Source organism: Echiichthys vipera, assembly GCF_963691815.1.
Source record: "Echiichthys vipera genome assembly, chromosome: 10".
Lineage (NCBI taxonomy): Eukaryota > Metazoa > Chordata > Actinopteri > Perciformes > Trachinidae > Echiichthys > Echiichthys vipera.
The window spans coordinates 16,703,454-16,720,419 of record NC_139835.1 but is presented as its reverse complement, the minus strand read 5'-3'; the positions used below and the strand labels follow the sequence as shown (position 1 = coordinate 16,720,419).

The 16,966-nt window shown below is 40.8% G+C and overlaps 1 protein-coding gene across 1 annotated transcript; it reads left to right on the top strand.

Annotated features, from left to right (window-relative positions):
- Window positions 1-309, top strand: rprma (reprimo, TP53 dependent G2 arrest mediator candidate a; the record flags this gene model as incomplete). The annotated part of the gene is made up of 1 exon (XM_083921031.1): window positions 1-309. One exon carries the CDS (start codon window positions 1-3, stop codon window positions 307-309), a length of 309 nt encoding a protein of 102 aa, XP_083777157.1.
- Between the last annotated feature and the right edge of the window lie 16,657 nt (window positions 310-16,966).

The window sequence follows — 16,966 nt, the reverse complement described above, 5'->3', positions numbered from 1 at the left end:
ATGAATAACACCGGGTTCAACCAAACGGAGGGCGGACTGCTGAACAAGACCGAGGAGTTTTTGTGCTGCAACTTTTCCTCCGTGGTGACTGATAACGGCTTTGTGGCCGCCGCTCCGGACGAGAGGAGCCTCTTCGTCATGAGGGTGGTTCAGATAGCCGTCATGTGCGTTTTGTCCCTAACGGTGGTTTTTGGCATATTTTTCCTGGGTTGCAACCTTCTCATAAAGTCAGAGGGAATGATCAACTTTTTAGTAACGGACAGGAGACCATCCAAAGAAGCGGAGGCAGTTATTGTTGGAGCCTACTGACTCTCAAGGACATTTCTATAATGATTTGAATCAGATCTGAAGTGGAGACAGATGGGACCAATGCGATGATCAGCTGCCTCAAAGAACCCCTGTTTCATATTGGTATTTAGAAAAAAAACAAACCTCAGAGGTAACTGAACCCTGCTGGTGACTGCGGCTCACAAATGTTCACCTTATTCCTTGTGGCTTTTTTAATGCCAGCAAAGACTCACTGGTATCAGAGAGGTATAGTGCGTTTTTAGCCTCTTTGTCTGTAAAGTATTCCATCAAGCACTGTTGTACTTTCAGTAGTCGGAGCACCGTTTATCAAGCAGCATTCTTTGTCCTGAAGTGGCAAAGTACATTAGCAATACCCTCATATTGCTAATGCAATGGAGAAATTAATGTGTAAACATGTACTGTATGTTGTATGTGTTTTTGCATACAATATGCAATATAATAATCGGTGTATTTCTCTGGATTTCCTGGTGATAACTGTATGAGAAAAGCCCAACATGCCTTGTATCCTGTTAATTGGAATAGATTGTTCTGTAATTAAAGTTGTCCTCTTAATTCATTAAAGTCTATTCTTCTGTCATGAATGTCGCCCCATGCCACGCCCTTTATGCCAAAGTGGTTTAGATTTCAGAAAGTAAAAGAGCTTAAAGATCTATTTAACTCGTGAAAACATCATGTATGTCATTAGTTGCTATCGAATCCAACAGGAAATTATGAGCATTTTATTATTCATTCAAACTGACAAAGAAGAGTGTTTTCTCTGGGGAGAAGCAGCAAATGGCTGCACACAAAAGGATTTTTCTCCATGTGCTACAGTCCAAATCTAAATGTTAATCAATTTAACTCAACTGTAAATGTTTATTTTATTTATTCAAAAAAGGTACTCTTCAATATCCTCCTCCATTGTGTGAGGATAATGTGTACTGTAAAGAGTGTAAAAACTTGTATTTTCCGTCTGCGTCAGATTTTGATCAGTGCAGGGTTTTACATCCTTCCTCCTCCCTGTCAAAGCATCTGTTGTGCTCTGCTCCCCAAGGTGAAACCAGCAGTTTCAGAAATGTCATCCCAGGGAGGATGAAGCCACTGGGCAATATGCTGCTGTCTGATTGCCCACCTGTGCTCCAGAGTTAAATAGTTTGAATCTTGCGTTTTCTAAAAATAAAAAAAATCAAAGCCCTTCACCTCAGTTTCTCTCTGCTCCTTCTCTACCTTCCACGTCCGGCTTGTCAGGGTCTTATTCTGTCTGATGATGGATGGATGGCTACAGCTTGTGACACTGACTGCTGTCTCAGGACACACAAATGAAATCCTCATGTTGGATTTGAAGAAATCATTACAATCATCACAAATTGACTTTGAGGCAAAATATGTAAATTCATTCCTCACAAGCAAATGAGTGGTTCATAATTTGACTTTGCGGGCAAAACCCATCACATGTACTGTTGGTAACCACAGTTAAAACAACCCATGTTCAGTATAATATAATCCATTAAAGTGGTAATGGAATAAATACACCTTTGTGAAGCTTACAATATGCAGGTTCATGAGGCTGTATTTAATAGAGTTGGACTGGATTGTAATCTTGTTTGCAGAGGAAAAATATCTTGCGATACAATGTTATACAACACCACCAGCATTAATGACTTTTAAAGAAAATACCACACTTGAACTAAGCCTCCAATAAGGAAAAGGAACCAATTGCGCTCTTTAAGTCCTGTCAGAGCAGATTAAAAATGGCAAGTTAAATCGATTCAACACAAGTATAAAATCCCACATTATACATATGGAACTCTCTCACCTCAGCCTTAACCAGCAGAAGCATTTAGCCTTGTTTATGTGTGATAAGTTCACAACTGTGCAATGTGTGTACCTCGTTTTCACCTCAGCATAGTTAGAAAACATTAACAATATAACCATCTAAAAGACTTTTATAATTGAGATATGGGTTGGACTGTTCTGGCTCTCTAAATGACACATATAACCTAAAAAAATATATATAATTAACCCAATTACATATTTATTTGGGGTATTAAAGAGCAATAACAACTTTAGCACAATGCAAAGAAGGAGAATTACTTTCTATATGTCACACCATGTGTTCCTCTCCGCTTAGTGTCATTGCTTTCATTAAGGAGGGCTCGGAATAGCTCCCAGGAAAATGTGGCAGTTTAATATCCAGCAGAGAACAATCTTCTGTCTGCAGCTGAACCATCGTTAGTTCACCCTGCGGTGTCTCATTTATTCAGACTGGATTCCGATCGATTTTGGAGAGCCTGTAAGAGTCAGATGTAAAGTTGGAGATTAAAGTTGGAGAAATTCTGTAGGAATTTATTCTGGAGAGTCAGTTTCTTGATGGACAGTTGGCACTGCCAACTTAAAGATTAACACCCCTGTCCCACACCATTGCTCAGGGAGATTTAGGAGATATTAACAGCAAATAGTCATCTATATTCCTGGCACTCTTGCTGTCAACAAACTGATAGTCCTCTGCAGGGATTATATTAAACTCCTCTTCAGATATTAGGAATGTGTGTGGAGTTTTACTCTGCAAAAACCAAAAGCCAGGGCATAAAAAAACATGGTTTAATTCAGAACTTCTGCCTGGTTTTACTGTTCTCACATTTCTCCCCTGAGGCAGAAAGTGTTGTGGGTCAAACAAGAAAAAAAATTCACCTTGTACCTGCAGTAGAGAAACTTATATCACTATCACTGTACTTTATTTCGTGTCTGCTGAATGTGAGCTGTGTTCAACTGTGACAAGCGTCTGCAGGGTGTTGATTGTCGGCTAAAAGAGGCTCCGGGTCCTGGCTTGCTCTCGTGTGATTGGCTGTCGAGTCGAGGTCCAGTCGATGAACTGGATAGTGACTAAAAGCTCCAAATAGCAGCAAGGCAGGCACAATCATCTCCCCTGTTTACTTCCATTCTCCCGCATCTCCTCATCCATCTTTCCTCTGCTCGCTTCTTACATTACTTCTGCCACTTTGTGGTGGGAGATAAACATCTCTTACAGTAATAAGGTATACCGTTTATGTCATTAAATTGTGGCTGTTTTATATTGTGTTCTCTTCCACTGTATATCATTCATTCATTCATTCATCTTCAACCGCTTATCCCTTTTCTTGAAAATAATATTGGTTGCACACCATATTGATTTTGTACTGTGGTTCCTTCAAAGCCAATTCTTGCTCTAGTTAGGTCTTTGTCAATAGGTTTTCTTTTAAAAAAGTGAATGCAGGCGGTGAATTGTGACATTTCCATCAGCACCAATGCCCATTGAGTTTGAACCAAGCTGTTGTCGACATCATGGGGCATCAGGGGTTCTGCGGCAGCAACAGTAATTGTAAAAGTCAGGCTGTGATAAATCCATGCGGACTGGTTTTTAAGAGTGATTCCATTAGTTGACATGTTTGATTCCCGTTATGGGATGAGTCACGGCTCTGTTGTACCGATGATTGTTTCATACTCAAAAATCACAGGGATTTAACTCATGAACAATCCTGCCACTAAGACTTTCTGTGTGTGTAGGTGTGTGTAAGGGGACAAAAGTCTGGTCCCCTCAGGGTAAACCATTAAATTGAAAGGTTCAGACTTTTTTGGCTCTGATGGGTTAAATTAAAGCCACACTACTGAATATTTTTGTATTAACATTGGTTCAAAATGACTACCTGTGTTTCAAAAGCGGTAGCCCGATGTGTTAAGGAAACAACAGAGAATTATAACCAAACTTGCAATCCCATGAGCTCTATAGATCGTATTTAGCCAGCGATTTTAGGCCGTTCTCATTCCCAGGGTGTCAAATACAAGCGTTTTCAAATAACTCCACGTCTGGAGACAACAAACGCTGGACTTTCATCCCAGGGAAGCAAGGTACAGGTCCCGTTCTTCCTGTGTGTGACGGTTAAAACATTGCAAGGGCACCTCTTTTAACCCCATCCATTCCTAACCCTAACCAAGTGGTTCTGTTGACTAAACCTAACCACATAGTTGTATGTGAGTTCACAACATAAAAATATGATAAAAACAGCGACCAGGAGCATCATGGGCTTTACGCGCAGGACAACCCAGGGCAACCCAGGGCAACCCTCAGCAACGCCAAATGACGCCAAAGGGTCCTACTTAAACGGCAGTATGTGACAAGTATGAGAACAGGTTGGCAATGTGAGGGGGTATGAGGGATGATGTCATCTCACCACAAATAGTTTAAATAGTTTAACGGGACTGAAAACTCACAGAACAATTTCATACATTGCAAATCAGAGTGATGAGAGACGACAGTTGAAGCACATACAGTAGATTTGAGCATATACAGATCAGCAGATACAGCCTAAGTTGATTTCTCCACAGTTTTAAACTCAATCAGGGGTAGTATTGAAGTTTAAGTTAAATCTGTAGATTGTTTCATGCAGAAGTTGCAGAAAACCTAGAAGCTTTCGTTCCTAGTTCAGTTCTGACTTTAGAAACAGCAAAGCACAAAAAGTCCTGCCAAAAAAGCTTGTAATCTCCATAATTCTAGGATTCTGTTTTACTAAGAACAGCTTTGTAAATAAAAACATAGCAGTTACTGAGGTGACATGTACACAAGACAAAAGTACAAGATCCACAGTTGTAATGAATCTCAGAGCCCCATGATACAGTGAACAGAGGCTTCAGCAGATTTTTCCAAACTAAATTTCTTTAATAAATGATCTTTGCATTGACACAAGTGACACAACGCAGCATCATTACAGATGACCAGCAGGAACTCATTATTCACTGCAGTCATGCAAATGTGTATGACTGTTGCTGGCTTTAGAAATAATAGCTTTGATGATGTGATATTGACCCTGAAATCCATTTCAATTCTTGCATGAGCGTGTTTCAGGCTTTATTGACCTTCTAATCATGCAGCTCTCTGGCAGCTACATCAGCTTCAGCACAGCCTTGTCTCTGAAAGCGAACTATTACTTTTGCTTTCAGAGGAAGGTTTCTCCATAAACCATTACCACAAAGGTAATAACCTTTTCAAGAAAGCACTCAGAAGCACTGATGGAGTTTCAAGTGTTTTTTTTCGTACAGTAAGAAAAAACTTTCAAGGGAGCTTTCAAACTCACTGCTGAAGATTGTGAAGACTTTTCTACCATTTCTGAGTGGTATGATTACATGGTGTCAGTGTACAGTGCTTTCTAGAGATTTTTTTCCCCCAGTGAAATCATATTCATCTGTAGTATTCCTTAGCGTTATAAAGAGCTTAAATTGAGCATTTTTACATATTGTATAATACAGTCTATAAGCATACCCTGCTTAATACCCTTGAGTCTAAGTAAAGAAGCCATTAGATGTCATTTTCTTAATCCACTTCAGCTGCAAATCGCAGTATTTAATGCATAGCATACTGTTAGCTTGGGGATAGCTATCAATAATGTATGGCAGGTGTGAGGAGCAAAGCCTCCTAATCATTCAGCAAGATGTTTAATCCAAACATGCATTATTTAGCCTTCGGCTTCGGCACACATGACCCATGTTCATCTGCGAAACTGTTGTGTATGTTTGATTATTACTGTATTACTGTTACGGTTTCTAGCTTCTATGCAACAAAGTAAAGCTAGTCCAAACCTCTTGTGGTTGCTTACGATATGCTAGATAGGCTAACTGCACAACGACTTATATACTGAATAGGCTGTCACAACAAGAGATACTCAGAGGAAATGCCACCTGAGTCCATATGTCTGTGAGTAACCTATGGGTATTTTCTCCTGTATTTCTATTTAAAGAAGACTTCAGCAGACCCACTGGCAGTGTTCTTCCTTTTATAGTTTGCTCAAGTGTATGTGAACATGTGTTTCATCACACTGCTGGAAAGGTCTTTGAGACGATTGTGCCCAGAGACCTTTGTTTTGAGCTCTGACAGGTGGTTTCAGTGGTCATGAAGACATCTTAAGACCTCAGCTCAACACCTGGCTCACACTGTCATCACAGATATGTGACTCATCCCCAGGCCTAATGCCACTACCACCATCATCACCATCACCACCGAGACCTGACCGACACAGAGAAGCTGATACTTACTCACAAGTAAGTCACAAGTAACTCACAAGTTTGTCTCTCCACAAACTAATTACTGCCGTGAGGTTGTAGCCTATGCCTCCACCCACCAGTCAAGTTGTAGTTTACATCGGAACTGTCCAGACTTACATAATAAATGTAGACTTTTAAGGAAATTAATAAAAAAGAATTCAGTATTGCAAGAATGGGGCAGACATGAGGTTACAGTGATGATACTAATAATAATCTTTACAAACATAAGATTTGTGCATTTTGCTTCCTACACACCACGCAATGAATCATTGTCTAATTCATATATATTATGTTTTCAAAAGTACAGAGTCCCATACTCTTGGCTGAGCAAAGATACACTGATGAGAAGCGTTCTCTTCAGACCAGACTGTAGAAATCATCTGTGACAGTTTGGACCTGCCTGCCAAGGAGCAGAGTCCTGCCTGCCTATGCGGCGCACTTCCGTGCCCCAGCTGTCAGCTGCATTCAGTCACTGTACCAGTTAACCACCTTTGGCTAAGCCATTCTTTACCACTACATATGTCCTCCCCTAATCATCCTCTAATCACAGCATTGTTTCAGTTACTAAAGAATGTATGTATAATGACGTTTTTGTCCCAGAATAAATCAAATATTTACATAGGAAAATCATCCATTATATGTTGGCGATTTTAGAAAGTTTTACAGTGCATACAGGAAACTAAAACACGGGAGCACTGATTCACTGGTTCACCAACTACTGACATGTAGTATGAAAGTTAATGTCATTTGCCGACTAAGTGTTAGTCCCATGTTTCAGATCTGATGCTATACCTTAGGAATTCATGCCTACTGATGCACCTCTTGGTTCTGTCACAGCACATGAAAGTAAGCCTGATTACTATATGATAAAACCTCTACAGGTTCATGACTTATTGAGCTTCCTCAAATTGCTTCTCACTGTGCTGCAAGCTCGTCCTCCCTCAGGTCTGGCTCTATTATCGCCCAGCTCTGTGTGGAGGTGCTCCTTGGTTACATTACTGACTTCCTCCATTTAGTCTATGCTGCAGTTTATCCCCAGAGAAAAAAACCATACTTTATGCTGCTGATAATCTCCAGATAAATCAACAATTCCACCAATGGAAATATAAACACTGTCACATAATAATTATAATGAGAGCAATAAACTTTAATCGTGCCGCTTCAAATTACATATGTAACTACATTAAATGTCCCACACTGTAAAAAGTGAGATCTCCATGTCTCTTTTGGTTTCAAAAACAGTTTAATGTTGGCAGCTAGTAAGAAATGTGTCACTAGAAAATGGTTAAAAGTGGAACCTCCCACCATCGACGAATGGATCGACATTGTTTATGAGATCTATGTTATGGAGAAGATTTCTTTTTCCCTCAAAGTTGAGAAAGGAAATTTTTATAGGATCTGGACCAAATGGACTGAGTATGTAAAACCAATCAGAACTGACTTTATCTGACTATAGATATATTTTTTGTGAACCTACCCTCTTTTATTATGTATGATATAATGATTACATGTAGGGGTGCGCTCCCTGGTTTTGTTGTTCTTGTGTTAATGCTTCCGCCTGGAACGGTTTGGGTCCGTGGGAGAAAGCTCCAGAAGGGCAGTTTGTACAACATCATTGTATCTTTGACAAACTGAGTCAATGTATGTGAGAAGTGATGTATGAGATGGAGGTCTGCCTTTATATTCTCTGAATAAAAAGAGAATAAAAAAAAAAAAAAAAAACAGTTTGAGGTGTGAGGCTATAACCGCTTCACCCACACAGGAATGCACGCAGCCGATAAACGCCATATATTAACACTGACCAAATCAGAGCAGACTGGGTTTTTTCGAGAGGGGGGCTTAAAGAGACAGTCCTAAAATCAAGCGTTTCAGACAGAGGGTGAATACAGGTATATTCAGACAGATGGTAAGAGCAAAAATATTGTTTTTTAAAGATTTAAGCATGTAAACCCCACCCCCTCCTCCCCCCCCAAAAAAGTATGAACGTGAAAATGAGCAAAGTATGGAAACTTTAAAAACTATTTTAACTAAGTAGCAGAACCTTCCTAATGACAACAATGATTTATAATAATGTTACTCCATGACAATGATATCATCTGAGTGCAGAAAAGGCCCGTCAATCACTCAGTGTCAGAATCATCCACTTCACAAGCTGTGTGTGACTTCACAGCCACCGAACAGGATGACATTCGAAATGTCACTATAACACCGCCAGTCCCAGTTACAGTCAACGTATGGGCAGCAGCCGAGGACCCATGCTAAATCCGTTGTTGTGTTATCTCACAGCTCTGTGTGCCAAAATAACAGTGAATAATCTACAAAATGGATTTTGTTAACAACTACAACCACACGGATAACATCTTTCTTTCAGGGTTGTTATCTCTTCATTGTGTGGTGTGTGGTGTGTGGTGTGTGGTGTGTGGTGTGTGGTGTGCGGTGTGCGGTGTGTGGTGCGTGGTGTGTGTGCGTGACACCTTTGTCTCCTGTGCTTATATATGCTACGAGGGTCAGCATCACAGGTGCAGGAGTGTTTGCAGCAGTGTGCGTGAAATAACATCCTAGCCTAACAGAGCCACACCTTACAACACAACAGCTGTCACAAAGGATCAGCATCCAGCCCACCACACTCCAGGAGCCGCTTTCTAAAAGACCTCTGCTGCTGTGTTGTCCTCACTGTTTATTCTTCCAAATGAAAGGTCAGCTGCGTCACATGGCCAATAAAGTCCCGCCTGTTTGAGTGTGTCAGTTTGCATCAGCTCAAGTTAGCAGCACCACAGTCCTACAAAGCTGATATTAGTTGTTATTCGGTTACTATGATTATTTTCACACACACAAAGTAATACACTTCTGTAGTGATGCCACAAAGCACACCACTGCCCTTTGAACATCTTCTGAAATCTAACATAACATTTAATCAGTAATCACAAACATGCCATTTATCCCATAAGTAGCACTTATTAGATGTCATAAATGAGCCACAAACCGCCGCTCATCTAAAGCACCAGTCATCAAATCAAGCATTTCAAATATGATTAGCCTATTCATAACCACTCTATGTGACCTCATTCCATATACATTGGTACTGAGCTGTAGAACCACTCATTTAAAAAACAAAGCCTGGCTGTAATATTGTGGATTACCCACGCAGCTGCTCGAGTCGCCACATAAAGCCTTGATCTCAGGGCTTTGCACCTGGCTAGTGTCAGAGATGCTTTGATCTATTTCTCTGCATGTTTTCCCTGCTTTGTAACCATTAACAGCTCTCCCTGTGAAAGGAAATTGATTTGTGATTATTAAAAAAAGGAAAAAGGGAGAGAGAGGGTTCTTTATGCCCAAACAGATTCCCAGTTGTGAAGGTGGCTTTTACAGTAAAGAGAGTAGCTGTGGCTGTGGCAGGACAACATTGTCCACATTAAACCAGCTAAAGAGGTACTCACTTGATATAGCGAACTCAGACTAGCTTCAGCTTAAATGTGGACTGTATTTTGTTGGAGTTGTACAAAAAAGAGATTCACGGCTAATGTGGACAGTAGTAACAACCAGCCAATAACTTTAGGTCTGATCTGACAGGTGAATATTAGACATGGCGAAATTGCTTAGAAAGTTAATGGTAGACGTGAATGGGCTCAAATAGATGCAAATTCTCTAGGTTGCAGCCTTCTTGCAGCGTAAAGGGTCTGGCTATGACCTGTAGGACCTTACGTCACGCCCACCTTGTATGTAAACCTTAATGTCCTTCAAAACACATGAGAAGTGAATGTTTGTTATAAACAATTATGGTGGCTCCTAAAGAGGTTAGCGTAGATGCTGCAATATCACCAGTTAGAACTGAAGAGTATTTATTCTATGAAAAAAAGAGCCCAGGACGTCATTGAAGGCTATCTCTATGGAAAAGATGCTTTCATTTTTCTCCTGATTGACTTCGACAAGAGTTTGATAGAGATGGTTCCTCCAAACACCTGCCAGGTATGTTTTTAAAAGTTCCTGCTCGTTTCCAAACAGTTTCCAATGACGGCTTTTCAGATACTGTATGATAACAGACCTAGATAACCCCTCCAGTACCCCGATTATTCATGCATGTTAACAGCCTTCCCGGATTAATATCGGGTTTCTCGTCTGCGCATGCTACTTGGGTTATAACTCCCCCTTCCCCTACCGCCGAGGCAGTGGCTTTTGACCCAGAAATAGAATAAACCAGGAAGCAATGGCGCCGAAAACAACGAGGAAAAAAACAACAATAGAGCGTTACCTGAAAACCGAGGGAGGACTTTGCCATGGCAAGTAACATCACTACCAAGAAGACATGTTTCTGTCGTAATTCTGTCCAAAAGTCCTCAAAGGACACTAATTGGCCAGATGACTTCTAGCCGAAACACAAATATATATATACTAAGTCTGATGAGATGGATTTTTGTGTGAACACAATTCTCGGCTTGTTGGCTGCTGTGCAAGGTAAGGGGAGGCATACAGTATCATTTACTGTATTTCCAAATGTTTAGTTTCCCCATAAACAGTTAAATCCAAGTGATGACCGTTTATTGTTGTTGGGTTATTTTCAAACTCCATTTTTGGGTGAGAAGAAAAGTCATCCGATCTGAATAGAGGGCCAAATTGGTGAAAATGGATGCATTTTCAAATTAAGATGGCATATCCCAGGCAGGTCTATGAATGTGAGGGAGCTCGAGTGTGGACATACTCATAAAGTGTGGATATAAAGGTGTTTAGAGTGCTAACAGCCTGCCACACCACTGCTGCTGTGAGAGAGGTGTGAGAGCGTCATGGCTGTCATTAATCTGAGCCCTGTAGTTGCAGCCGGTCTCAGCATTTGCAGCTGGTGTGCACCATTTTAGTCTTACTCTCCGACTCTGACTCTGACCTCCTTCCCTTCACCTCTTGCAAACCTGATCAAATCCCTTGACAACGCCCCAGGGCTTCACCTGACCGATGGTGCCTTTCACTACACATCTCATCACACATTCACCTGTCAATGGAACTTGCTCTGGTGCCTGACACAGAACATCTGTCCTGTCTGTGTCCTTTTCCAACCTGTTAAAGTCATAGCTGCTGAAGTTTTAGCTTGTTGACAACTTAAAATAGCATGAAATTACATGTTCTTGGCAGATTACCATAGTGTAATGGTAGCAAAGGTAAGCTATAAAGCATGTTAATTGCTGAGCTGTCGAGGAGCTGATTGATGGATTTTAATTACCTTTAGACTATTGCTGGAACCTATTGGCTAACTGTCTGATTACAATTTTTGGTGTTTTCCAGTGTAGCCAGAGGATATCTGGGCCAAGACTTCCTCCTCCAAGGGGCAGTCATTATTTACAATCCAAACAGCAACTTGAGATGTGAGAACAAAGTTGGAGTTGAGAGATGTCGTCTCTATAAACAGATATCTGCGTATGAATGCAGATCAGTAATAACAAAAAAGCTAATGAAAAGCTCAACACTGGTCACATAATAGTCACTGGGTTCTGAGATAGCAGTGTGTTTCACCTGTTTTGCTCTCCACACGGACTGTTTACCTGCATGTAACCAAAGCATGCTCAAACATGATTGTTAAATACTACCTAAAACTACTTATACAAGTGAAAACCAGACTGACATTCTACATTCCTATGCAGAATCTGTTTATAGAGATTACCTTTAGATGGACGACAACACACACAGAAGGAGAGGGACTTCATTCTCTGCTCAGGACGCCGTTATTCCAGTAAATCTTTACATAGCAAATATTTGCTTGCTGTTATATGAATTTTCTGAATATCAAGTACAGCCCCTTTAGGTAACTGCTAATAAAATAATAAAATCTTCATTTCTATGGCAACTATTTCCACCTGAGCTGCCGACCAACTAGTCCATTAAATTGAAATAAATCTCTAACAAATGTAAATTAATTTGACACACAAACCCAAACAGAGCCCTGTTCCCTGCTGCTGCCATCCCTCATGGTGATTCAAGCAGTTTTCATTTATGACACAGAATTAAAATCAATGTTTATGAGTCCATGGGATTTTCCACTGCTGTGAACGGCCACCCCAGCCTGCCACATGTTTTGTTCAACTGAGAGCAGACAGGAACACCAGTGTTTCACCAAATGACTGTCCAATAGGGCAGACTGAGAGATGAGTCCACCTCTTACACTGGCAATGACAGAGTTCAATATAGAGTCCCTCAGCTGCCAGCCAGTAATGGCTAAGCAGGTCTCTGTTGGAGTGACCACACACACTCACACCCACACACACACACACACACACACACACACCCACACACACACACACACACACACACACACACACACACACACACACACACACACACACACAAACACAGTCCCACACACTCTTTCATCACACAATACACATCTGAGCACCCCAAAACAGACAGCCTCTGAGGTGGGCCTCTTCGTCATATGTCAGACATGGACATTACTTTGTCTGAGTATTTGAAAGATTTTTGAAGAGGCAAATTAGTTTCCAAAGGTTTTGTCTAAAAATAGCTCAGTCAGTGTGGTGCCCTGCCATGTTGGGTTATTTTTACACAGCAGATGTGATGCGCAGGGAGTATCATGGCACAAAATGGGTGGAACTGGCTGGAACTGGCTAGAAATGGGCTGATAATATCGCCACCTCCTTTAATCTGAAGATGATAGCAGCAAACAACAGTGATTGCGGTGAAAGGTCTAGAAAGAAATGCAGTTTTCTTCTCAGGCATGACATTATGTGTTTTTAGGATTAATGCCCTCTGACAGCTATGTGACAGCAGTCACCCCTGAAGTCCTGAGGCAACGGGCATACAGGGGTCAGTGAATTCCAATACAAGCAGCACACACATGCAATAGGCTAAATAAGTGCATACACACATAAACAATTAAAGTGTCGGAAGAGGTGATGGCTCTGACAAAGACTCCTGAGAGTATATGACAAGCTGTCTCCGTTACGGTCTATTTCTGCTGGTCAGCTACTGATGGATGAAGCCCTGCAAACTACAGGTGACATTTAGATAAATTGTTCATTTCATGATGAAAATATAATAACAGGATAGGTCAGCAGCTGGATTTCTAAGGTAGACAGGGCTGAAATATTGTTGAAGCAGGAAAATATGAGAACTTCATGATGGATAAAATCAAAACTCTCTCTCTTTCCCTGCATCTCTCTGTCTATGTGTCCCTCTGGTCTTCAATGCTCTCCTCTCTACCTTTTTCCATCTCTCTGTGAGGGTCACTCTCTCCACAGTCCTCAGTGCCCCTCTGCTTGCTTTCAGCATTCATTTTGGTGACAGCAATGTCAAAACACATCAGCTGTATCCCAAGCAGGGCAGGTTTCAGTGCCACCAGGCACTGCCGCCTGGCCCTGTGAATGCAAATGGAAAATCTCTTGTGAGGGGTTACAGACCCTCATCTTTCCCTAAAACAATGACATTAAAGCTGCTCCCACACATCGTCTATGCTTCTCTCGAAGTCAAAGGGGAACGGCAGGCTGGCCATGGTCAGCTCTCTGGCCAGATACTTTCTCAGCACACAGAGTCGGATAAGTATGTACTCCTGGTCAGACGTGGGCATCGAGTCTGCAAACTCATCGTGCTGTGCTACTGAAGAATAATGGCTCTGTAGATAGCTATACCACCAAGACCCCTGGAGACAAGAGCAGGGTGAGATGTAAAGTATAGCAATACTGCCATAGCAAAAAAAGGTAAGCTTAAGATTAACTTTGCCGTTAATAAGCAGCACATTTTTCTGATTAACTGACTTACTGTGTCTTATTGGAAAACAATGCAACCCTGTTGTGTTTTGTAAACATTTGACGGTTGATCTACAATCAATCATTCTCTTCATGGGTGAGCAGAAATGCTCGGCTCAGGCATCTGGTCGGAAATGAGACAAGTGTTCACTGCTGTCAAGTGTCTCAGTCCTGGTTAGCCTCATGATCCCCACTTTATTTTGTGGCATCTAATTTCAGAGGCTCTTCTCCAAATACTCCTTTGTGGGTCCTGCCCTCATGGAGATCTCTAAGAAGAGAAGGAGCATGACATCATTATGATGAATATAAAAAATTGCTAATTTCGTGATGGTCTATAAAAAGCACAAGAGGTAAACTGTGAAAACAGAAACATTATTACAGGTGCAGTGCTAGGGGGTCTAGACTCTGAAGTTGCTTGGATACGGTTGAAAAAGTCAATAAATAAACGCTGAACTTACGTCATACAACATATACTCAACATCATGAGTATATATTAACGGCAGGCAATTAATTGGGGTGCATTCAGCCCTGACTATGTAGCAAAATGTTTATTTAACCTGAAAAGGTGGTGCGTTGGACAACCTGTTGTGTATGCAAGCGCACTGCATTTTAAATGCCAGGAGTTCACATACATGGCACTGCTGATTTGGTCACAGATCTGACACATGAGAGAAAACATTTCTCAAAGTCCTTTGCACAGCATTTCGAGGCAACATTGCAGTTTAACCTGGAAACTGAAGCAAAATGGTGCACACCATTTTCAGATTGAACATGGTTTTTGTTGATCATTGGCACAATCTACCAGACCACACTACATTTTAAGACCAACACACCCATGAGCACACAGCTGGATGCAAGTACTTTTGCTACTTACACAACGTGGGCCCTGGAGAGTGAAAATGACAACTGCATCGGTCCAAAACTAATGACAGTTATGCTGCCACATGGCAGATAAAGCCCTAAAATACATTCAGTCCTTCATTACTATCTTTGAAGGAGCACATGAAAAATAACTCTTTAACCTTCAACACAACATGTAGTATGAAATTGATGCACAGCAGATAAACATTAGCCACTGTAATCACTGAATTTCATATTATCTGATAAGCCGATTGCAGTCAACAAGGCGAATATCAGTTGATACCAATGTTTTTGCCAGTAAATTGATGCTTCCCTTTTTTGCTTCAGGAAAATCTATCCACCTTATTTTGTTGTGTAATCATCAAAATAACTAACATTATTTCTATAGCATTATTTAAGAGTTTTCAATCCTTTACCTTGACGAACAATGAGAATAAATACTGGTAGGAAAAAGAAAAAAAATAGGAATTGGCAAAATAAAACATTTTCAACAAATGAAATATTAAAGTTCAAACATAAGACGCAAGAATGACAAAAATGGTGTGCCAATTATGGATTTCAGATTTGCATGAGCTATTACAGAAACACTGAAGACAAACATAATTCTGAACATACTGTCGTTAAAAACCTTTCATGGTCAATCTTCAATTTTTCACATTGTACGTCCCCTCCTTCTGTAAACTGGAGCCTACTGACAGTATTATTTTCCTCAGCTAATGACAGTTCTCTCAATACCAAATCCATCTAAAAAAAATTGATTTTCGAACCAATCGAACAGCTCTCTCTTTACATTCTGAACAAAGACTATAGACGTAGAGATGGACATGCTCCCAATAACTGAGATGCCGTAAATAGCTGTCAGCAGTAGGCCTATACTGTGTTTTCCTGGAGGGATATGACATGCTGCATGGGTTTGACAACTGTCACATTATATTAGCCTTTGAATGCAGGCTCTGATTACTGGCAGGTTGGACAGATTTGACAGAAGGCAACTGACACTCTGAGAAGAGCCAGGACAATGGAGTGAATTCAGAGCTGGTTGATAATTATTCAGCTGTGGCCTGTGTCACTCTCAAAGCTATATTTTTCTGGTGAAAACATCACATGCAGAGGCAACAAATTGCCGTTCAAAGGCTTGTTCTTTCGGGTTTTTTTGAGTCCTTTGTAACTGAATTAATGACATTTACTTCCATGTTCAGGTCTAGAGATAATAGGCATCACATTCTTCAAAGATTCTTATTATGGAAATGAGTATGTTAGTGGACTTGTGAGTGGGATGGCAGATTAAATAAGTGACTCTGTAACAAGGGGCAGCTGCCACTCAAACATTAACACCATAATCACCGGTGGTGACGTATGAGCTTTCAATCAGTGCTTGAAACTAACATATTAAATGACTGTGTTGTTCATTTCAGTTGATGTTGAGTTAGTAAAGGTGATCAACTTAAATGTAGCTGTATGTGTGTGCTAAAATAGATGTGATTTACATGAAAGAACGTGTATGGTCTTATGGTTGGTTTTTTTTTGAGACTTCAAAACTAATTTGGTTAATATAGTTACCATTGTATTTAACTTTAGGATAATCACATTGATTCAAAGAAATATAATTAGTTTTAGAGATCAATATCTGGGTCACACATTCACTTTTCTATTGCATACCATACATGCATTCGCCCACTTGTGGTTAGACCCACCATTACAAAGCCAAAAATAATAAAGAAGATTAAATAAATGGGAAAATGTTTTCATACAAGTGTACTGCATAGTATAATTACACAATTAGCATTGTATCATGCACTTTAACTAAGCTGGCCCAGGTGACCTCAATTTTGGATCACAATGAACAACGGCATGAGGAAAAGCTCTAATTAAGAGCGTGATCACACTGTCCTTTTGGCCGCGGCGAAACCGGTTTTTCAGCTAAAGTCTAGTACCTTTAAGTAGTGTGAGCGCAACCGCTCCGCGCTCAACTGGGGCCAGCTGGGCCGCCACGGCCCGCTTGA